This window comes from Vigna umbellata, chromosome 6, assembly GCF_029865625.1.
Source record: "Vigna umbellata cultivar VRB3 chromosome 6, Vumbellata_1.0, whole genome shotgun sequence".
Lineage (NCBI taxonomy): Eukaryota > Viridiplantae > Streptophyta > Magnoliopsida > Fabales > Fabaceae > Vigna > Vigna umbellata.
In genome coordinates, this window is record NC_142170.1 from 25,629,184 (window position 1) to 25,653,067 (window position 23,884).

Genomic DNA, 23,884 nt, shown 5'->3' on the forward strand with positions numbered 1-23,884 from the left:
ATAATATGTTTTTAATTAATAAAAAATAATAATTGATCAAAATATTTTTAATTGATTAAAATGTTTTTTTCTTCCAAACCTAAAAGAGAAAAAAAAAACATCTCTACATATTAAAAGACCTTTTAAACATTAATTTAGACGAATTCAAATAATGGATTAATGATTACCTGCAATGCACTATAAGATCAAAATATAACTAAAAAAACAAGATAAAATAAAATAATTAAGACCCTAAATTTTATTTTATTTACAATCAATTATGCGATCAAAAACATCAAATACTCCATCTTTAAATTTGTTTTAAGTTTTTATATCATTACATGTTGATTCTTATGTAAAACTCCTTTATTTTAATAAAATTAACTTTAATAAAATTGAAAGTTGTACTAACAAATTTCTTAAATTAATTATCAAAGCAAAATGAGTTATACACTAATATTCCTCGTAAATTTAATATTGTTAAAAATTAGAAAGAGATACAAATGCATTGAGTTTGGACTTTTAAAAGGAAATTTAAATAGATGAAAAAGACTGAGAACATCAACATGTTAATTTATAATACAGCGATATAGTATACTTTAAGTTTACCATTACAAGTATTAGTTTGGTCCTATATTCAAAATAAATGAGTTTAAAGAGTAGTATATAAAAAAAACACATATATTTATTATTTTAAAGTTTTGGGTTGAAAATAGTGTTTTAAATTTCTTATATGAAGTGTTTATGATTCATTGGTGTTGAATCTTTTTGGCATTCCCCTTAGTTTCACTAAGGAGGTTCATATAAGTGTGTCATGTTGTGATAAAATAATACTATTCATTATAAGAAAGTCCCAATATAAAATTAACTCATATGTAAAGAGAATATTGTTAGGATCTAAATGTTATTATTGAAGATAAGGAGATAAGAAGGAATAATATTACATTTAATGTACACATGTAATGATTACTTGAAAAATTGCCTTATAAATAGGTAAATTGGATGAGAAATTCACACATTATTTTTTGTTCAAGCATCATGGTATGTAATTATGTTCATAATTGTCATAATTTTGCACACATCTAATGCTAAAATTACTCATGAAGTTTCTCTCAAATTTAATTTGAATTAATACAACTAATTAGTGGGGACAAATTCATGAAAAAAGAATTAATTTAAGTCATGACATTAGGATTTGAACTTGTTTCCAACTACAATAAGTTGGATTTTCACTTTATGTTTTATGATCTTCCATGAGAAATCACACAAAAATAAAAAGATTTGCAATAAAGCACAAAATTTTATGCATCATAAGAAATTGTTTCCATGGTAAAATATGTGAATCATTTAACTTTTTAAATATATGATGAAATGAAGAATTATAAAAAGTGGAGGAGAAAGAATTTTGATTTGTCACTCTTAATGAACATCACAATAGAAATTGAGATAAAGAGAAAACAAAAAAAGAAAGAAAAACTCAAAAGAATGAATTTGCTTGTCATTTGAAGAAAAAAAATACTTATTATCAACACATGTTACTTCATATATAAAAATCATATGTACAACATGTACTAATAATTGTTCAAACTAATCATCAATGTAAAATTACTTCTACACTAATGTAATACATTGATAAAAACTTCAAAATCAATATAATCATTCAAGATTCAATTTAGTATAACAAATGAAAACACACCAAATGGTGAACCTTCCATCTTAGCAACCTTAGTATCATATTTAAAAATGATTTTGTATTCATGGCAAGAAAGATTATAGTCTCTAATACCGAACCACAGAATGAATCTAAAAATAGAAGCACCACATCATTTCTCAACTTTATTTTTTATGAATTAAAATATTATTATGAATGTTTTCCTGTATATAGCAAAATAAACTTTATTTAAATCATTGAAACTAACATCACATTTCACAACAAAAACATGCATACATACATTATCATCCATAAAAACCAATTCCAAACAACCAAATCCTTGTCATCCAAGTTTTAATGCTCAATTATTCTTCAACATAAAAATACAACCAATTTTATCATATTAAATAGATCTAACAATTTTTTTATAAGAATTCAAATATAAATATCTCATCTCAATTAAGATTAAAACACGAAGTAATTATAAAGGAAACTAGAATGTAGTATATATTTATAGGTTTCATGGAATTTATACAAAGTCTTTGATGTTACACATGAATATATTGGTTTAGATTACTTAATAATCCAATCTAACCTAATTCAATTCAATTCAACTCAATTCAATTATATTGAGATTTTGTTTCGTTTATGATTGAATCAGTTACAACCTAACTCAATCCAAACTAACTAAATTTTTTACGGATTAAATGACAAATTTAATATGAGTGATTTGAGAACTAACCCGAGAGTCATTTTTATATTTGTGTCATGATTTTATTTTTTCATGTCTTGAATTAGTTTAATTGGTTGAAAATTGAAAATTATACTATATCAATAAGATAAAATACTAAGCTAATTAACTCAATTAAATCTAATTCGCTCAAGAACAAATTAAATAAAATTGGATTTAAAATAACAAATGCAAAATATGATGCATGGATACTATATGTATCCCATACATCGATACTTTTTTTTAAATAATAAAATACGATACATGATATATGCATATTGATAAATATATGATTATTATTGTGTGAATCCAAATTAAAATCATATATATCAAGTTGTCAATATAAAAAATTATAAATTATTATCATTATGAAAATTTTATTGCTTTATAAATTAAATACTTCGCTGATAAGTATTGATAAAGAATTTTAAAATATTTGACACAAATATGTATCAGACATAAATAGTAATCCAAATCAAAGTATAAGTATATACCAAACTTAGTAATTTCTTTAATAAATTAAGGTATTGACTTGTCTAAATCTTACCCAACCCAATTCAACATAACTCATAAATATCTTTAAAAACCACAAACAACTATGTTTAATGAATTGTTTCAAGGTTACATGATCATTAATTAAATAAACAAACTGTGAATTATTTAACATATTTTTAATAAATTTTATATTTGAATTAAAAGTTGGCAGTTAAGTTTATAAGAAATCCACCTGTCAAAAATAAATTTTCCTTTCATATTTCGCAAACTCTTTGATATATTTTGAAGGACAATTTAATGTGTTACCTTTTATATCATGATCATACTATTAGAATATTTTTAATACCACAAACTTTTGATGGAATATTATCCCTTAAACAATATAATATTGCCTAACATTTTACTACAACAATTTATTAAAAAATAAATATAATTAATAATAAATAAATCTCATTCTTTTTATATGATAATGGATTTAATGGAAGGTTTTGAGTAATCCCTTTGAAAATGTGGTCTTGATCTTGTGTTTTGAATGAGAGAGAATGTAAATCATTCAGAGATTCTCTGTTAATTTCTGAAGTATCTATCACCCCATTACAAATTTGTGATAAGCCAAGCCCAGAACAGTTGTAGATATTTTCTTTATCAGTATCATTATTTATTATCGTGATTATTGTTTGCAAAATTAGTTCGAAAATTTCAATTATATTCATAGAGGAGAGTAAATTATTAACGATGTGGGAGAAAGAAATAGGATAATATAAGAGCGAAGGAAGAAACATAATTTTAAGGAATAGTGAAATCCGAGGGCAGAGAGCGAGGTGGGACACGGTGAGTGCTTAGAGTAGAAAGGTCAAAATTGAGGTTGTTTGATTTGTAGGCGGTGAATGGCGCAAGAAGAGGAACCCACATCTTCACCTATGCACCCATCTTCCTCGTACACCTTCCTTCTCAACATCATGAGCAAAAGGAGAACCTGGGCATGTCTTTTTCTCTTTGTCTATGGAACCCTTTTGGCTTCTTCATGGAACTTCCTCCAATCCACGCTTTCTTGGTACAATCTTCAAGTTCAGTCCTCCACCTCCGCCTGGCCGGCGCTCTACGCCTCCGTGCTTCTCGGCACCGTCTTTGGGCTCCTCTCCATGGTGGCGGCTCTGATGGTTATGGTTCCCGCTGTGCTGGTGACGTGGATCACGGTGGTGGTGCTGTTGGCCTTCTTTGGGAAGCCTAGAAGGACCCTGGTGGTGGAGGGAAGGAAGATCACGGGGGAGATTTTCGGGGTTGTGGTGAGGATTTTGTTGAAGGAAGGGAATTTTGTGGCGGCGGTTTGTGCTGTTTTGGGGTACTTTGCTCTTGTTAGAAGGAATGGGACTCAAGAGGGGGTTGTTGGTGAATCGTGAATGGTTGGAATTTGGTGGTGAAGTGGTTGGTTTTTTTGGTAAAGTGTCTTAATCTGTTTTTTTTTTGTGGGTTGAGAGTAGGAAGGTGAAAGGTGAAACAGTGAAAATGTTACTTATTAGGATGTGTAGATGCTTAGCTTCCGATGATGTCAGGGTAAATCCCAGTGTATGTTCTAGCTAATTCATTAATTTTTGCTACCACTTACAAGCTGATCTGTTTTTGCTGAATCTATAGATATGTAATTGTTACAATGAAGTTGTTATGCTCAAACTCAATTTAGCTCATTTTGTTCACTTTCTTCTGATTTTGATAAATCTGTTTGAGCAAGCATCCAAGCCTTTCGTGTTTGAGGGATCATAGACAATCTGATTGAAGATAGTTGTATTCTCGAGAGCATACTCAATAAATAGAAGTCACCCTTTATATTAGGTGACTCATAATAGAGATCATTGGGGTTTCTTGAGTTCTCAACCAACTTTAGAATAAAGTTTGAAACTTAGAACCCAAATGGGAGAGGGATGAATGTATCTGAAGTGTTTGTTTGATATGTTTGTTGAAGTCAAATTAGGGAGTGGAGTGAATAAGACTTTGTTGAGAATTTGATTAGAGTGTTTTGGTGCTTTTAAGTTAGCACAACACCTATTGAAAAGACAAGGGTGTTCCTTAGTTTTCATGCTTGCCCAACAAAAAACCATGTTGTGTCTAGTAAACTACGAATTAATCAGAAACAACTTCTGTTGGAAGTCACGTTTTGGTTGAAACATCTTTACTTAGAATAGAAAAGTTAATCATTGAACCCTTGTCAAATTATCTGGTGATAACAAACAGCCACCCATCTTACCTCACTTCTTTCTATGATTTCACCAAACATGTTACCAACTAGTCAAAGCCAGTATCAATCAACATATGAAAAGAAATATTTTTTACGGAGAAGATTTTGTGGATGGAATCGTTGTTGAACCTGTGATGAGATGTCTGTGTAAACAACATATTTGGCATCTAAATTCTGAAAATTTATCATTCTAAATTGTTGACAGAGTTTATTTGAGTGATCTTAGCTTAGGGTCAGTGAAGTTGTTTTGTAAGATATCTCCCACCAGATTCTTTTCTCCAAATGGTGGCAAACATCATGGAGAAGGAGAAGCTAGCTTAAAAGGGGACGTTTTAGAGTTCATGTGAAAGTAAAACAAGAATATTTGAATTTGAAATTTGGAATTTGGAATTTGGAATTTGGAATTTGGAATTTGGAATTTGGAATTTGGAATTTGGAATTTGGTGTTTTCTTGCAAATGTGTAACCTACCAACAACACTTTTTCTGCAGATTATCTTTTCTTGCTACTTGTTTTGCAAGCAAGAAAGAATCATTTGCTCCAATTGGACTCCAAATTTTCTTTTTCAATTTAAAAATTGATAATCCTATGAAAGTGTACCTTGCTACAGTTCTAACAACACCGGATTCATTGTATGTGTTTGTGTTTTTTTTTTAAAGGTTGACCTGCGTGTTTGACAGTAACCTAATTATAAAAGATACTAACTGTTTTCTGAAAATCCTTTTAGAGACATAAAGAAAGTAATTATTTTTTTTATAAGAAGTGTTATATTACATGTTGATTAATTATAAATAAATAAAATAATGTAAAAAGGAGACAAGTATCCTGTGGAAAGAAAAAATATATTAGGTTTTGTTTAAAGAGTGGAACTTGTCTCCTTTATTTGTGCAGAATGAATGATATAAAAATAAGCAGTAGCAAGTGTATTCCTTGCTTCATGCTACTTGTTTCTTGCTTCATGGCCCAATCACTGTTATCATTACAATATACATTAGCACCTAAAATTAAGCATGTATTTCACCCTTACCGACACTCCCTTGTCTATGTTTTTTTTTTTGGCTCCATTAATTACGAAACTTAACATCAAAGCATGTCAAATGTATAAATCATAGGATATTGAAACACTAAATAAATATTATATATATAATTTCATATTAATCTAAAATTTTATAATGCTTCACTTGTATAAATCAAAATAAAATGTATACTTTTTTTAAAATATAAATAATTTGATCATTTTATAAATATTTAATATTTAATATGAATAATCATGATGATATGAAATTATAATTGACAGTTAGATCGATAAAATTTACTTTTTTTTTTGCATACAATTGTTATGTTATAACATTCTTTTAGGAAAAATTCAAAACCCATGTAAAATTAATGTGTAAATAGCATTGTATGCGTAACGCATTAGTTAGAAATCACGTTTGTATTTCTGATTCATTGATAATAAATTCTATATGAATAAACTTTTCAATATTTACGTATTAAAGAAAAAGACATCCACATAAAAGTTATTAAACTTGCTTTGGGAGGAGAAATTAAATAAAAGAGTTTAAAAAAAAAAAGAAGTATATAAGTTGATTTAGTTTACGAGATAAATTAAATCTATTTTTAATTTTTTTTCAATAAATATTTGTGGAGAAACTTATTTAGATTTAAACATATTATATACAAATATGGCTAGAGTTTGAAAAATAAGCCTAATGTAAGGTTGAAAATGAAAGTATACTAATAAGTCAACCTAATAACCAATAAACAATACAAGTTGTAAAATTTTGTATTTAATATGGCAGACTTGTAGCTTTTGGTGGCTTGGGATCCATAGGTGTGCAATAGTGATTTCTCTAATTCATGAATTTTCTATGGGGTTGGACTAGGGTTTCTTAGAAGTTGTTTTACATTGCCCTAAAGACCCGCAATCAATGATCAAAAGTCAACATATGTCAGTCTAAACCAAACCAAATTGGAGAGATAGAAGTGATAGCTACCCAAAGAGCAATGGCTACACTTTTTTTGTCACATGATGTGAGTTAAATAAAAACAAATATTTTGAAGCAATGGCACCATAACAAGTGAAGTCAAAGAGAAGGTCATAAAGGGTTGCAGCCTTGGCTCAAACCCTAGTGCACTCTATGCTCAATACAAGTCATGTGCCAAGAAGTTGAGCCTTGAGCTCATTATGTTAGCCAATAAAGAAAAGGGGTGATAAGATGATTAAGAAGAAAAAAAAAAGTCTAAATTATGAATTTGTGTTTCAATATATGTATTGAGAATATTGAAGTTGTATTTCAAACTGTCAGATTCTTTGTTTAGTTTTTCCTTTATTGGTTCTCAACTCATGATTTTCAATTTTTTTAAGAATGTAGATTTTTGTTTTTCAAATAATAAATTTCTTAAGTAATAACTTTTAAATTCATTTCCGAAACTTTATAAGATTTTGATAAAACAGTTTGACAGAAGTTCATTATATGTTTTCATCACTTACTATAATTACTTGAAATTTATATTCTTATTTGATATGACTAATGATAGTTCAAATATTGGATAGTCGAGTGGAGCTTCTTCTTTTTATTTAGATGAGTCAAGGTCTTTCCATATAGTCATGACAATTTTCTTCATGTGCTTCTTGAAAGTCTTCCTTCATCTTTTTTCGATTTGATCTTATTATACTCTGGCGTAAATTGATCATGTTTTTTTTTATCTTGACAACAAATTATTTAATTTTTCTTTCTTTTCTTTTAAGTCCTTAGGTTGGTGTTGTTGTGTCTTCTTCCTTATTAATCTTTGTTTTTTTCTCAATATGATATATATATTTTTTATATGAACAATAGTTTATCTTCTTCATCTAAAGATCTGTCTAAACATTCTTCTTTTTAATGGTTTTGGAGGGAGTATGCCTTTTATGTCATGGTTAATTTAGGATGAAAGCTTTCTCCTTTTTCACCTGTATGTCTTATTGAAGTTCCAACTTGTGAATCTTCTCACAAGTTCTACCAAAAATAGATTTTCTAAGTTCTTTAATTACTAGAAAAAATTGTGTAAGTTGTGGCGACTATTTTTTTTTTATATTGCGATGTTTTTAAATGTCATTATATACGCATGGCAGTTTTAAAAAATTCTATTTTACTGTATGACTATCTGGTCAGTCAAGGACCAGACGGTCGATCATCCAACAACATTGGAGTTGTCAAAACGGGTAATCCGACCTGACCCGATCCACCACGGGTTGGTCACTTAGTGAGCCAACCCAACCCGACTCATTTATTAGCGAGCCGAAAAAATTCGAACCCGACTCGACCCACCACGGGTTTGTGGGTTAAATGGGTTGGCTCATTGACTCACTTAATTAACTTTTTTTTCACTCTCTTCTTCTGAGATTCTTATAACATGTTATTTTGATTGATCAAATTGAAACAGTAATGATTGGACCAATTGATATAAAAGAAAATGAAACAAAAGAAATATATTGTTATATATATTCTAAGCTATCAAGCATAAAATTTTGCCAATTTAGTTTAATAAGACACACACAACTGTTTAACCAAGAAACTACATATAGTCGTTAACAAAAATATATAGCACAAGATAAAACTGTCATGCTTGTAGATAGGTCTAAAAATAAGATAAAACAAATGATATATTTCTTAATTATCCAATCTATAATATTATCCATTTATTAAATTGGAGTCCTGAATGGATAAATCCACAGTAATATTTTCTGTTGAAGCATTTTCTTCTTTATCTCCATCTATCATATTATCCAATCTATAATCTTAGGGTTTTATTTGCAGAGGGAAACTTTTGGAAAGACAGCAACGCGAAAGGCTCTATTGCTAAGTAAAGGTTGTGCATTTTGAATAATTAATTTGATTTCAATTAAAAAAATAGGATTTGAATATCCAATCTATAATCTTAGGGTTTTATTTGCAGAGGGAAACTTTTGGAAAGACAGCAACGCGAAAGGCTCTATTGCTAAGTAAAGGTTGTGCATTTTGAATAATTAATTTGATTTCAATTAAAAAAATAGGATTTGAATAATTAATTTAATTAATTTGATTTAATTAAAAAAATAGGTGGGTTGGTGAGCCAACCCAACCCACCACGGGTTCAACACGTGTGAGCCGGGTCAAAATTGGCTCGCATTAAAATTTTTACATTTTTTTCCAACCCAACCCGGCTCAAAACCGTGGTGAGCAGGGCTGGCTCACGGGTTTCAACCCATTTTGACGACGCTAAACAAAATGATCGACTAGTCAGGAATAATAATTAATTGATAATTAATCTAAATAATAACTATTATTAATAGGTAATTAATAAGAAAAATAGTCATTAATTAGAAATTAATAAGAATAATGAAAGTAATTTATTGGTAATTAATGGGTCAGTCTAATTGTAAGCCCATTATAAGATTTATAAATATATGTTTGAGAAAAGAGGTCAGATAATTACTTCTGACAACCCAACTTTGTTACAGAATCATTAAGGAAAATCACTGATTTGAGCGTCAAAATGTTTCTTCAAAGTAACTCCTTGACGGACCGAACAACTCAAAGGCTTTTGCAGACTATTCTGGTGATCAAAGCATAGGAGTACAAGACAGGTGGACAAGGAGACACATCCTCAACCCTGCAAAACTGAAACATTTTGGCACCCACCATGGGCCAAGCGGTATCACCCTATAGGCATAACAAACCAGATGAGCGATACAGTGGAATATAATCACCTAGTTGCATGCACTAGTACAAAAACAACGTACATCGTCGAATATTTTTGGCCTTTCACGTCAAATTCGAGAACGACGTCATATCGGGAGATGTTAAATTGACGTCGAATTAAAAAAATTCGACGTCGTCGAATTTCGTCAATATACGACGTTAATTTAATGTCGAATTTTGAACATGGTCAACTACAGCGCTGTTTGGCGAGATCAGTTGTTGATCACTATTCAGAAAAAGATGGAACCGAGCGAAACGTCGTCGGATTCAGTTTTTCAAAAATTGGCCAAGCAATTGGATTTCACCGTCGTTTACAGAGATCATCCGCACCTGAAACTGCCTCCTTCGTCACTACCGTCACATTCACTTATGTCGCTCTCATCGCATCCTCAATAAAGTACTAAAGTTATAGGGATTATTTTAGAGTTATTAAAATTAATCCCTCTCTTCTCACTTCAATAAAGGGCATTTTGGTATTTTATTAAAGTTGATTAAATATCATAAAAGATGAAAAATGTTTTACGACTGTTGACAGGTTAAGTTTCTGAAAAGAGAGAAAGACAAGTTACGTTCTCTAAAAAGAAAAGAAACTGTGACTTTGATAGAGAAAAACATCCTTGACAATTTCTATATCATCAAGAAAGCATTAAAGAGGAGTAAGAGAAGGGAGAAGATTTGACAGGAAGGAACTATACAATGGATCCAGGTAAGTTCTTTTCTAGTGTGTATGAGAGAATAGTGAGTATCATGAAAATTCAAGATCCTGTGTTTTTAATTCAATTGAAAATTAAAGAATTGCTTACAAGTGGTTCTGAATTTTATGATTCTCCATTAATGGTAATTTTTTCAATTTTTGTGAAACCCTAATTTTTTGAATTGTAAAAATTAGGAATTTTAATTTTCAGATGTTTAATTATTTTAATTGGCATGAAAGAAAATTAGATTCACTGTAATGTGAATCTCAAAGCCGAAAGTTTTAAATTTTGATTGTTGCGCACGCCATAGTAAAGCAAAATTTTTTTTACTGTTGCATGATTGTTTCAATTCACTGTAACGTAAATTTCCAAGCCGCAATTTTTTTTTAGGTTTAATGTCTCAGGAGATCCCTATTTTCGTCCCGAATTTGAAATAGGACCCTTTCTTTTTTGGCGTTTCAATTGGGTCCTTATTTTTGTAAAATTGAATTAAATAGGACCTTTCCGTTAAATTGATGAAACGGCGTTAAATGTTGTATTATCTGGTATGCTGACTGTGTTATTTTTAACACACGTGTCATTAGCAACGTGGTGGAATTATATTATTTTAAATTTTAAATTAAAAAGTTAAGTTAAAAACTTCAATTAGGGCAAAGTTGGCAATAGATTTGGGGGAAACGTGCAGAAATGAAGGCAGAATCTAAGCTTAATTGAAAATAGATTTGGGGGAAACGTGGTTATGGTGGTGGTGCCTCCCATCTGATAATTCTTTTGAGGAGAGAAAATTGTTGAAAGAGAAGATACAAAAACCTTGAGAATATAGCATGGTATGTGCCACGGGTGAGTTAACCAGGACCTGCAGTAGCTGGGAGCGATTCAGTTTCTCCAGATCTACAAATACTGCTGAGTTTTGGCGGAAGGAAGGCGAGGAAGAAGATGAATGGGAGGGCATCGATTGTAGTAAGCGGAACTGCGCCCGAAGAAACCTTCCTCCAGGAGCGTGCCTTGGTTCATTTTCTTGTCCCACGACATCAGTTTCTGCAGGCACTGGGTTTTCTCACTCATCTCCTGTCTGCGTCCACGTTGCTGTGCAGGATCACCGGGGACTCCAAACCCTGTCGTTTCTGCTGGGGCTGCTCCGGGGAGCGGAGCTGCGGGAGGCGGAGAAAGGCGGAGAAAGCGGAGCTGCCATTTTTGGCCTAATTGAATTTTCCCTAATTTAATTTAATTTTTTAATTCAAAATTTAAAATAATATAATTCCACCACGTTGCTAATGACATGGGTGTTAAAAATGACAGTCAGCATACCAGATGATACAACATTTAACGCCGTTTCATCAATTTAACGGAAAGGTTCTATTTAATTCAATTTTACAAAAATAAGGACCCAATTGAAACGCCAAAAAAGAAAGGGTCCTATTTCAAATTCGGGACGAAAATAGGGATCTCCTGAGACATTAAACCTTTTTTTTATTCATTGTTGCATTAAAGCAACTTTATTGTTGCACATCTTCAGCCGCGTAATTCCATTTTGGAAGCAACTTTATTGTTGCAGTGGAATTCCATTTAGGAAGCAACTTTATTGTTGCGGCACTGTTCTCACAATAAGTATTTTACTGTTGTGCTTATGTTAATTTTTAACATTGTTGTGCATTGAATGGAAATTAAATGTGAATTAAAAGTTTGAAGGTTTCAAATGCTTTTAATTTGAAAAGTAACATCCATGGTATAATTTTTGTTTTATGAATTATATGTAATTGTTTATTAATCTTGGATGAAGAAAATTGAATTAAGTTGAATTTCGGGTCAGTTATAATTTTAATCAAAATTAAAAGTTTTAGCAATTCTGCTGTTCTTTTAAATTGTTCATGTTATTGTGAAAATTATTCATAATATAAAGGATATTAAATTATGAATATATATATATATATATATATATATATATATATATATATATAGTAATTATTCATTGATATAAGGATATTATGGATTACCATTGTTTAGAATTGATGACATTAAAGTGTGACATTTCATGTACTTAGTAAATATGTTTGTATATCCAAAGATAACATACATATAGACTTAAGTATGATTGATTGTTTATTAAAGTATATATGAAATTTGTCAGTTTAAGAATCACTCAAAGGTGAACTTAAATGAATGACTTAAATGATTACCTATCAATTTAAGTGTCACCCAAAGGTGAACTTGAATGTATGATTAGTGTAGTAATTTGTTTGAATCCATTAATTTTATCAAAGGATTAACGTATGAGCTTGTGTATTATTTCCAGCTTACATGAATTTATCAGGTTTGAGCAACAATGTGGTCAAGTTTAATGGGCTCAATTATGATGATTGGTCAGAACAAATTCAGTTCCAACTGGGTGTGTTAGACTTGGATATGGCAATTATGATGGATGAAATGCCCGCAGCCATTATAGAGACCAGTACAAGTGATGAAAAGTCTCTTTATGAGGCTTGGCATAGGTCTAACAGGCTGTCACTAAACTTGATGCGCATGTCTATGGCAGAAAATGTAAAGCCTTCTATGCCTAAAACGGAAAACGCAAAGGAATTCATGAAAATGATCAAGGAGTACTCACAATCAGACATAACTGACAAGTCTATTGTGGGAACTCTTATGAGTGAGCTGACTACCAAAAAGTTTGACTGGTTACAACCCATACATGAACATGTAACTGGAATGGCTAATATAGCAGCAAGATTGAAGTCAATGGGAATGGAGGTGAATGAGTCTTTTCTAGTACAGTTTACCATGAACTCTCTTCCTCCTAAATTTGGCCAGTTCCAAGTGAACTATAACACTCTTAAGGATAAATGGAACTTTCAAGAAATCGAAGCCATGTTGGTATAAGAGGAAGGGAGATTGAAGAAAATGAAAGATCATTCTATCCATCTCACAACTCATGAAGGTGCTAGCTTCAGTAAAGTCAAATCAGGAAAAAAGAACAAGAAGGACAAAGCCCCAATGAAAGTGAATAAGGGTAATATCCAGAAGGACCAGAAATGTTTCTTTTGTAAGAAAGTAGGTCACTTCAAGAAAGATTGTCCGAAAAGAAAATCTTGGTTCAAAAAGAAAGGTACTTTTTATGTTTCTGTAAGTTTTGAAACAAATATTATTGAAGTGCCTAATAATACCTGGTGGTTGGATTCTGGAGCTACCACTCATGTTTCTAATATTATGTAGGGATTCCTTTCAATCCAGCCCATAAAAGGAACTGAAAAGTATTTATATATGGAGAATAGAATGAAGGCACGAATAGAAGGAATTGAGACGTACAGATTGATTCTAGACACTGGTTATTGTCTGAATCTTGAAAAGTGTCTCTATGTTCCTGGTTGTGCTAGGAATTTAACTTTTGTTGCAAAGTTGGATTATTTAGGTTTTAACTTTAAGATTGAAAATGGTATTTTTCATTTGTATAAACTTTCGTACTATTATGGTTCTGGTACATTATTGGATGATTTATATCATTTAAATCTTGATGTTAATTTTTCTGAATCCCTATTTAATGTTGAACATGTTGTTGATAGAAATTGTGGTGCAAGAAAAGAATGTTCTACTTTCTTATGGCATAAAAGATTGGGTCACATATCCAAAGAAAGGATGTTGAGGTTAGTGAAAAATGAAATTTTACCTCATTGGATTTTGATGACTGAGATGTATGTATTGATTGTATTAAGGGTAAACAAACAAAACACATATCAAAATATCCTGCCACAAGAAGCAGTCAACTTCTTGAGTTAATACACACTGATATTTGTGGTCCTTTTGACATTAGATCTTGGAGTGGTGAAAAATATTTTATCTCCTTTATTGATGACTTCTCACGTTATTGTTATATATATATCTATTGCATGAAAAATCTCAATCAGTGAATGTCCTTGAGGTGTTCATAAATGAGGTGGAAAGGCAATTAGATAGAAAAGTAAAAGTGGTGAAATATGATAGAGGTGGTGAATATTATGGTAAAACTTATGAGAGTGGACAATGTCCAGGTCCATTTGCAAAGTTTCTTGAAAGTCGGGGTATATGTGCACAATACACAATGCCCGATACACCACAACAAAATGGTGTAGCAGAAAGGCGGAATCGTACTCTTATGGATATGGTTAGGAGTATGTTAAGTCATAATAATATTCCTTTATCTTTGTGGATGTATTCATTAAAGACTGTTGTATATCTGCTTAACAGGGTTCCTAGCAAAGCAGTTTCTAAAACTCCTTATGAACTATGGACTAGAAGGAAACCCAGTTTAAGACATCTTCATGTTTGGGGTTGTCCGGTAGATATAAGGTTATACAATCAACATGAAAAGAAGCTTGATGCAAGAACCATTAGTGGTTACTTCATCGGTTATCCTGAAAAATCAAAGGGATATAGATTTTATTGTCTTAACCATAGTACAAGAATAGTTGAGTATGGAAATGCTCGGTTAATTGAAAATGGTCAATTTAGTGGGAGTGAGGAATCATGAATAGTGGACATTCAAGAGCATATTGATAATGTTTCTACATCTAATATCTCTTCTGAAGTTGTTATCCCTCTTGTTGTTATCCCTCTTGTTGTATCACAGTCACACAACAAGCAGAGACAACAAATTAATGTTCCAATCCCACAAAATGAACATATAAATATTGAGCCAATTGACAATGAGCAAGTCATAAATGAGCAATTGATAGAGGAACCACAAGAAGCAGCATTAAGAAGGTTTGTAAGGCAGAAAAGACCTGCTATTTCGAATGATTATGTGGTTTACTCTATTGAACATGAATGTGACTTAAGCATTGATGAGGATCCAGTCTCTTTCAAACAAGCCATGGAAAGTAATAATTCAGAGAATTGGTTGAATGCTATGAAAGAAGAATTGAAATCAATGGATGACAATAAAGTATGGGATCTAGTTCAATTGCCTAAGGGTTCAAAAAGAGTCGGTTGTAAATGGGTCTTTAAGACTAAACATGACTCAAAAGACAATATTGAAAGGTATAAAGCTAGATTAGTTGCCAAAGGTTTCACTCAAAAAGATGGCATTGACTACAAAGAGACCTTCTCTCCTATTTCTAAGAAGGACTCTTTGAGAATTGTTTTGGCTTTGGTGGCTCGTTATGATTTAGAACTTCACCAAATGGATGTAAACACCGCTTTTCTGAATGGTGACTTAGAAGAGGAAGTTTATATGGACCAACCAGAAGGTTTCACAATAACAGGAAAAGAAAATTTGGTGTGTAAATTAAAGAAATCAATATATGGACTGAAACAAGCTTCCCGACAATGGTATCTAAAATTTAATGATACCATAATTTCATATGGTTTTGTAGAGAACACCGTTGACCGGTGTATATATATAAAGATCAGTGGGAGTAAGTTTGTTATATTGGTTCTGTATGTTGACGACATTCTTCTTGCTGCTAATGATGTTGGTATGTTACATGATGTAAAGAAGTTTCTCTCTAGCAACTTTGAAATGAAAGATATGAATGAGGCATCTTATGTATAGGAATATAAATATTCCGTGATAGATCACAAGGATTGTTAAGTTTGTCTAAAAAAGGCTATATTAACAAAGTGTTAGAGAGATTCAAAATGGAAAAATGCTCTCTTGGAGTAGTTCCAATTCTAAAAGGGGATAAGTTTAGTCAAATGCAATGTCCCAAGAATGATTTGGAACGAAAGGCCATGGAGTCCATTCCTTATGCGTTAGTGGTTGGGAGTTTGATGCATGCTCAAACTTGTACTCGGCCAAATATCAGTTTTGCTGTTGAAATGTTAGGTCGATATCAAAGTAATCCCGGAATGGATCACTGGAAAGCTGCAAAGAAAGTTCTTAGGTACTTACAAGGTACCAAAGAATACATGCTCACCAATAGAAAGTCAGATCATCTTGAAGTGATTGGCTACTTGGATTCAGACTATGTTGGATGTGTGGATTCAAGAAAATCCACATTTGGGTATGTTTATCTATTAGCTGGAGGAGCAATTTCTTGGAAAAATGAAAAACAATCAGTCATTGCTACTTCCACCATGGAGGCTGAATTTGTGGCATGCTTTGTGGTTGCGGAACTTTGTATCGAGACTTGGTATTATTGACAGTATTGCTAGGCCGATAAGGATTTATTGTGATAATTCTGCAACCGTCTTCTTCTTAAAAATGACAAGTACTCAAAGGGTGCTAAACACATGAATTTGAAATACTTGTCGGTCAAAGAAGAAGTGCAAAAACATAGAGTGTTAATTGAGCATATTGGTACGAATTTGATGATAGCAGATCCGTCAACTAAAGGACTACCGCCCAAAACTTTTATTGGCCATGTTGAAAGTATGAGCATTATGGATAAGTCAATATTAACATGATGATGTTATCTATCTATATGGATATGTATAGTTATATGCTTGTACTGTCATGACACTTGTGAATTCAATTAAAGTTATGTTTCTCTTTATTCTATTGTTATCCACATTAAGTTATATACATGTATTATTGATTGTGGTAACATGTTATATCTCTTTTAGAGACATGAAAGTTATAAGATTGATTAAAGTTATGTTGAGTTGTTTTGATTATGTGATACATGGAAGGAATCTTGTCGTTTATGACTTTTGCCCGCCATGATCCGATCATTTCAATTTATATAAGAATGATGACTTGATAATTCTAATGAATGGTGCGCACTTAAAGTTTAGATTTAGATCTTCAAGTCATCACATGAACCAATTGGGTGAATGTTAAATTATATTAATTTAAGATTGGTTCATGTAATTTAAAGTATAACTTTGATGTACAGATTCTAATGTGATGATTATTAGAATATAAAGTATTAAAGTTATAGGGATTATTTTAGAGTTATTAAAATTAATCCCTCTCTGCTCACTTCAATAAAGGGAATTTTGGTATTTTATTAAAGTTGATTAAATATCATAAAAGAGGAAAAATGTTTTACAACTGTTGACAGGTTCAGTTTCTGAAAAGAGAGAAAAACAAGTTACGTTCTCTGAAAAGAAAAGAAACAGTGACTTTGACAGAGAAAAACATCCTTGACAATTTATATATCATCAAGAAAGCATTAAAGAGGAGTAAGAGAAGGGAGAACATTTGACATGAAGGAACTATACAATGGATCCAGGTAAGTTCTTTTCTACTATGTATGAGAGAATAGTGAGTATCATGAAAATTCAAGATCCTGTGTTTTTCATTCAATTGAAAATTAAAGAATTGCTTACAGAAACTGCCAGTTAAGGTGTTGCCAATGGTGAAGTCTGAGTCTCCTATATCACAACCTCGCTTTAATGTGGAATTAAAGGACACAACATCAAAGAAATAGAAACAATGTAACTGCAAAAATTATGTGCTTTGCAGCTGGGATCTATTGTGATGGTTGCAAGTGTATAAATTGTCATAATAATAATATGGATAATGAGGCTGCTAGATAAGAGGCAGTTGGAATAACATTGGAAAGAAACACAAATTCTTTCAGACCAAAAATTGTTAAAAGTCTGCAAGAACAACGAAATTCCAAGGAAAGTGAAGCTCAGGTTATAGAAAAGCACAATAAAGGATGTCATTGCAAGAAATATGGTTGCCTTAAGAAGTATTGGAGCTAATGCTGCTCTAACCAAATTCGTTGGATCATTTGGCTATAGAAACAATATAACACCCAAGAGGAGAAAATTCATGAAATGTTTTTCGAAAAGTCAGTTGTGGATCAAACTGTTAACACGACTACCCAATACCTACTGGGTATAGTCCGAGCAAACCTTGATTTCTCTCCAAATCGGTCAATTGGACCGCATATGTTCAACTTTGTCAGGCTCCAATTGCTTGCCTCTCATTTGAGCCTCGACTGGGCACCTCAACCCTTGTTTAGCGTATCTCGAACGGTGTCTATCCATACAGTCACGGTCAACGTCCTCAACTCTGTTGAAAGTCACAAGGCATTAAGCACTAACATCTCGGTTGTGACACATCCTAATATGGATTTCTCAGTTTTGGCCTTCAAACATTCACTTGCTTCAAAAAAAAATTTCCATTGAAAATCATAAATTTTTCTGTTAACTGCATGTAATTATAAAATTATAAAATTACAAAATTATAAAATTATAAAATTATAAACTTATAAAATTATAAAATTATAAACATATTAAATTATAAAATTATAAAATTTATAAAATTATAATATTATAAAATTATAAAATCATAAAATCATAAAATCATAAAATCATAAAATCATAAAATCATAAAATCATAAAATCATAAAATCATAAAATCATAAAATCATAAAATCATAAAATCATAAAATCATAAAATCATAAAATCATAAAATCATAAAATCATAAAATCATAAAATCATAAAATCATAAAATCATAAAATCATAAAATTATAAAATTATAAAATCTTAAAATCATTAAATTACATAGACTATCTCATAGAGCTTAACTCGTTATAATGGTATTAACAATTATAAACGAAAAATATATATATCACTTTGAAAGTAGATAAAAAAATAAAACAATTAATCACTGATGTAAAAAAAAAATTAGAATATACAATTTATTAGGATCAATGTAATATTCACGTACTATATAGTATATGTTAGTTAAGTACAAAACTATTGTTGGGTAGCTTAAAACAATAATCTTACCAACAAATTAGAGTTAGTTAGCAGAATATGCTAACATTTATTTATTGTAATTCTTATATCCCTCAATTATAAGAATTTCCTTGTTCATTCTAACTATGTTATTTCCCCAATATACGAATTATAATAATTTCTAGGCGTATTTGACGTTTACATTTCTATTTATACGTAATTTCTTATTAAATAATAAAAGTTTTTAAACTTTAAAACTTATTTTTCCTTTTACGGGTCAGGACAGATATAAAGTTTGTTTATGCTTATATGGATATTATCTTATTTATAATTATAGATATTAAGGTGTTTACTTATATAAAAAGATTAAGAAAACAGAGTAAGAAAATATAGTTAATAGTAAAAAGAAAAAGGAGTTGACACTGCTTTAAGGAGAAGGAAGTGTGTATGTTTCAAAAGATTAGATAGAACCAAAAATAAATTAAGATAAAAAATGAGAGACGGATATTTCAGTAAATTTATAAATTATAATGATTAAATACGTTTTTATCTTTAAATTATTATAAAAAAGCTGTGTTTTATTCATAAACTGACTTATAAAGTATTTAATCCCTGTATTTCATAATAGTTTAAGAATGAAAAGCATATTTTAAACCTAAGTTATAATGTATATTTTAACTAAATTTAAAATGTTAACTTTTATAATAAAAAAAGGAAATTAAAGTATAATAGCCATGACTAAGGAAAATGATGCATGAATCAAAGTCTAACAAAAGACATAACTTAAATTCTCACACGAGACAGTAATAAAAAACAGTTATAATTATGCAGATGGTGATTAAAGCTCAGCATCATATAAAGCTTTATTTGAAAGTGTAATTATGTAGCATTGCATATAAGGAATATGATTAGCTTAATATACATAGCAGATAAGATTAATGATGGTTGTTTTTTTGAGTATATTGTTGGAAAAGATAAATCATTAATTGTGCATAAGGTAAGTACGATGAGGTCTGATTCTGTGGTTGAAAAAGACTTGATAAGTACTATGCTGGTAATGAATAATCATATATAAGTTTTGACACATGGTTGGTCCCCAACTTTGAAGAAAATGAAGTAAATTAGTGAGAGATGTTGAGAAGTGAGAACAACAATGGTGGCTTCCCATATAAGACACTTCTGAGTTCTGATTCTGACATTATCGTCTAACTTTCTGCCATGCCTGCATCTTAGCTTATGTTGGACTTATGATTACAAAATTGTTAACATATACTTTAGTATTTATATCTATTATTTATCAACTTTATTGATAATTAATCTCTATAGAAACCTGTTGGACCACTTTTAATAGAATTATTCCAATTTTTTTTCTTTTCAATAGTTATATTTCCTTTTAGTTTTAGTCCTCTTTTTTGATGTTTTACTTTTATTATCATACACGATCTCATCTTTACTTTATTTTTAATGGACTTGATAATAAGAGAAAAAAAATGTTTGAAAATAGAGAAAATTGTTACTTTCCTTTAACGTTATGCTAAAGAACACCTTTTAATTTTAAAGTAAACATAAACTTCCTTTGTACTTTTAATAAAATGATACTAGTATTTTGTTTTCATCTTTGAATAGATTTATCTTATGTTTTAAGTAAATTATATTTATCTTTAAGAATTTTTTTTTAACTATGTAATTGTTATATTAAAAATACAAAAAAAGTGAGTGTTTATTTTAAAATTAGAGAAAATTATAACGTTATTTAGTATAACCTTATTTATGACAAGGCTAGATTCCCTTTTATTGTATTTTTCTTGTGTTAAAAGGAAAGAATAACACGAAGCAAAACACTTTCAAGCACTCTTTAATCAACTCAAAACTTCAAATCCAAATAATCAACCTTACAAAATCAAGTTCTAATCATAAATTCCTTATTCTTTTTCCTACATTTTTAAGTCATGTGTTTATTGAAAAAGAAAATGAAAATTGAAAAAAAAAAAGAAAAAGAAAATGACTTAATCTAGTGAAAGTTTCTAAAGATGAATAATGTACAAAAATCTCTTGACTACCTTGAAAAATCCAATAATTTACTAAAGGTGGTTGCGAAAAATTTAGGTTTTTTTCTCTAAATCTTGAGGAGAAGAAGTGAGAGAAATGATTAAGAAGTGAGTCTAACTTAATCTTATAAAATTGATTTTGTGAGGTTGAGTTATACTCTTTAAATTGATATTAAAATGATGAGTTAAAGTCCATTCACATATTTATTGTTTTATAAATTTGTTGTTCTATTAATTAAAAGAATAAAGTAATAATAATAACAAAAAGAAAAATTATTACATCAACTTGATTTGGTTATTATAATAGTTGAATCATAATTATATATATTAAGGTTAAATATATGTTTTTTTTCCCTTAATTCTTCTTTGAAACTTTCCCTTAATTTAGTCCGGTCAACTTTAGAAATATGAGAATTTAGTCATTTTAACCAAATTTTGTTAAATTCATTTGACGTTTCAAATGCATTTCATGATAGTATTTGATTTGTTTAATTTATTTGTCACATCTTATATTCAATCTTATTGAGAAACACATTTGAAACCTCAAATAAACCTAATAAAATTTGATTAAAAAAACTAAATTCACATCATTCTAAGGATAAAAGATTAAATTAATTCAAAGTTTCAAAAACGAACTAATTCTAATTTTCACTAAAAGTTAAGAAATCAAAAATATATTTAACTCTATATATTAACACAAATATAAATACTAATTAATTATTAAGAAAAAGAAAAGAAAAGAATGATAATAAAAAAAATAGTCTCATATTTTATATAATTTTTTTATTACACTAAATTATATTTTTGTCAGTACTAGAATCTAGATGAGTAAATTTGAGGTTTTTCTTTTTAAAGACAATTCATGAAGTTATTAGATTTATCCTCTCTTGTTACATGGTAGTTTGTAGTTTGTAAGAAATGAATTCCAAATGAATAAAGAAAATGAAGGGGGGACCATACCTGATTTTTGCAATTGGTTTGGTTGGATTTTAGTAGATTAATCAATTAACTTTCTTCCAAAGTGTTGATTGAGAATTATAGGCTATTCATTAGAAAGTAAAAGTAATATTGATTATATATTTTCATAAGTTCAAAGTTTTTTAAATGGAACCCTAAAATGTATTCTATTCCAAAGATTTGACATCTAATAATACATAAATTAAAATAGTAAACATTTTATAATAATTGTTTTAAGTTAATTAATTCTATAATCTTTTATTAATGTTTCTACCAAATGAAAGTAGTTTCAACCACAAATACATCTAAAAAACTAATACAAATTGGCTACAATTTTCCTACCAGCAAAACCATGATTAGATATCACAAACCATGCACCAGCTAAGCCTAACCACTTCTAAAATAGAACCATTGATGTTGATCATCAAAAGAAAAAAATTAAAAAGGGTGTTCATCATTGGAGAAAATTTGAAACACAAAAAGATAGCTATGATTTTAAGGTGTAAGGACAATCACTCAATCATAGCATACCAGAAGATATAATAATGCACATAGTTTATGTATAAAAGTATCTAACCACAAACATCCCATGAATTAAATACTAATTATCTTTGTGGGGTAATAATTGTTTATGATAAAAATGAAATTTTGCATACCTGTTATGGTATTAAGTGAGGTAGCATAATAAAATAAAGAAAGTGGTAGCTGTCAAAATTTTCCATGCACGAAATGCTTACACGTGGAATTTGCCGACATCTGCAAACAAAACATGCATGGAAACTAGGTCTCGCGAATAAACATGACTTCACAAAGAATCTCTGTACCGTGCAACATTAAAGAATACTGTCTGTGATTGTGCTTTTCTTTGCTATATTGCTTTTTTTACTTTTAAGTTTTCTTCTATTTTTCTCTCTTCTAATATTCTTTTCTATTTGTAAACTGTCTTTTGTTCTTTTGGTCATAGATTATTTATTTAGTAACTTAGTTTTTCACATTCAATAAAAGAATAATGTAATTCTACAATGTTGTCATGTCAACATGTCTATTTTCGGTACGTTTAGGTAGAAATTATAATGAACATATTTTCTTACAAGTGCAATGGTGTGTAAATTAGAATAAGTACAGTGGTATATGTGAGTGGTCCTAATGGTTTTTATTATACAATACTACTACTAATAATAATATTATGTATTATGTTAAATTAAGGTGGATATTTTTTGTTTAAGGTTAGTCTTAAAAATAATAATATTTAAGTATTATTTTTATTAAATAATCACTTCTTTAGTTTTATTTTGGAAATATGAGGTGATTTTTTCTTTTTATAATATTTACCATCTCAAACAAATTAAATATTTGATTATTTTTAATACTTTAATATAATAATATTATTTTAAAGATTATAAATGATTGCATTTGCAATAAAATAAAAAAAATATAACATTATTAATCTTCAAAGTATTGATAACGTATAAAATTATATATTCGTAATGTTGGGTTTTTAAAATATTGTTATCTTTTTGTGTTGATAAATTATATAATATATATTCTTGAATTGTTTTAAAAACACATAATTATAAAATAAAATAAATTATATGATGGCAGTATACAATATTTTACTCACTGGTAGAATTACAAACACTATATATTTTAAATTTATTGTAATTAATAATCTATAATTGGTTAATAGAGTATTTACATTTGCTGTAAATATTTTTAACAACACACTGGTACAATACATTTGTTGAAAAGAATTGTGTATT

At 29.7% G+C, this 23,884-nt stretch overlaps 1 protein-coding gene and 2 pseudogenes across 1 annotated transcript; 2 read left to right on the forward strand and 1 right to left on the reverse strand.

Moving 5' to 3' along the window:
* Positions 1-3,475: 3,475 nt before the first annotated feature.
* On the forward strand, positions 3,476-4,549 carry LOC124822060 (uncharacterized). Its single transcript, XM_047294022.2, has one exon. It carries the CDS (start codon positions 3,743-3,745, stop codon positions 4,253-4,255), a length of 513 nt encoding a protein of 170 aa, XP_047149978.1. The 5' UTR covers positions 3,476-3,742; the 3' UTR covers positions 4,256-4,549.
* A 6,663-nt stretch (positions 4,550-11,212) lies between these two features.
* Positions 11,213-11,829, reverse strand: LOC148197056 (transcription factor bHLH117-like; annotated as a pseudogene).
* Positions 11,830-16,116: 4,287 nt separating this feature from the next.
* LOC148197057 (secreted RxLR effector protein 161 pseudogene) lies at positions 16,117-16,620 on the forward strand (annotated as a pseudogene).
* Positions 16,621-23,884: the final 7,264 nt, after the last annotated feature.

What these genes read in the sequence shown, in the direction of transcription:
- LOC124822060 (XM_047294022.2), top strand. Translation starts at nt 3,743, where the DNA reads ATGGCGCAAGAAGAGGAACCCACATCTTCACCTATGCACCCATCTTCC.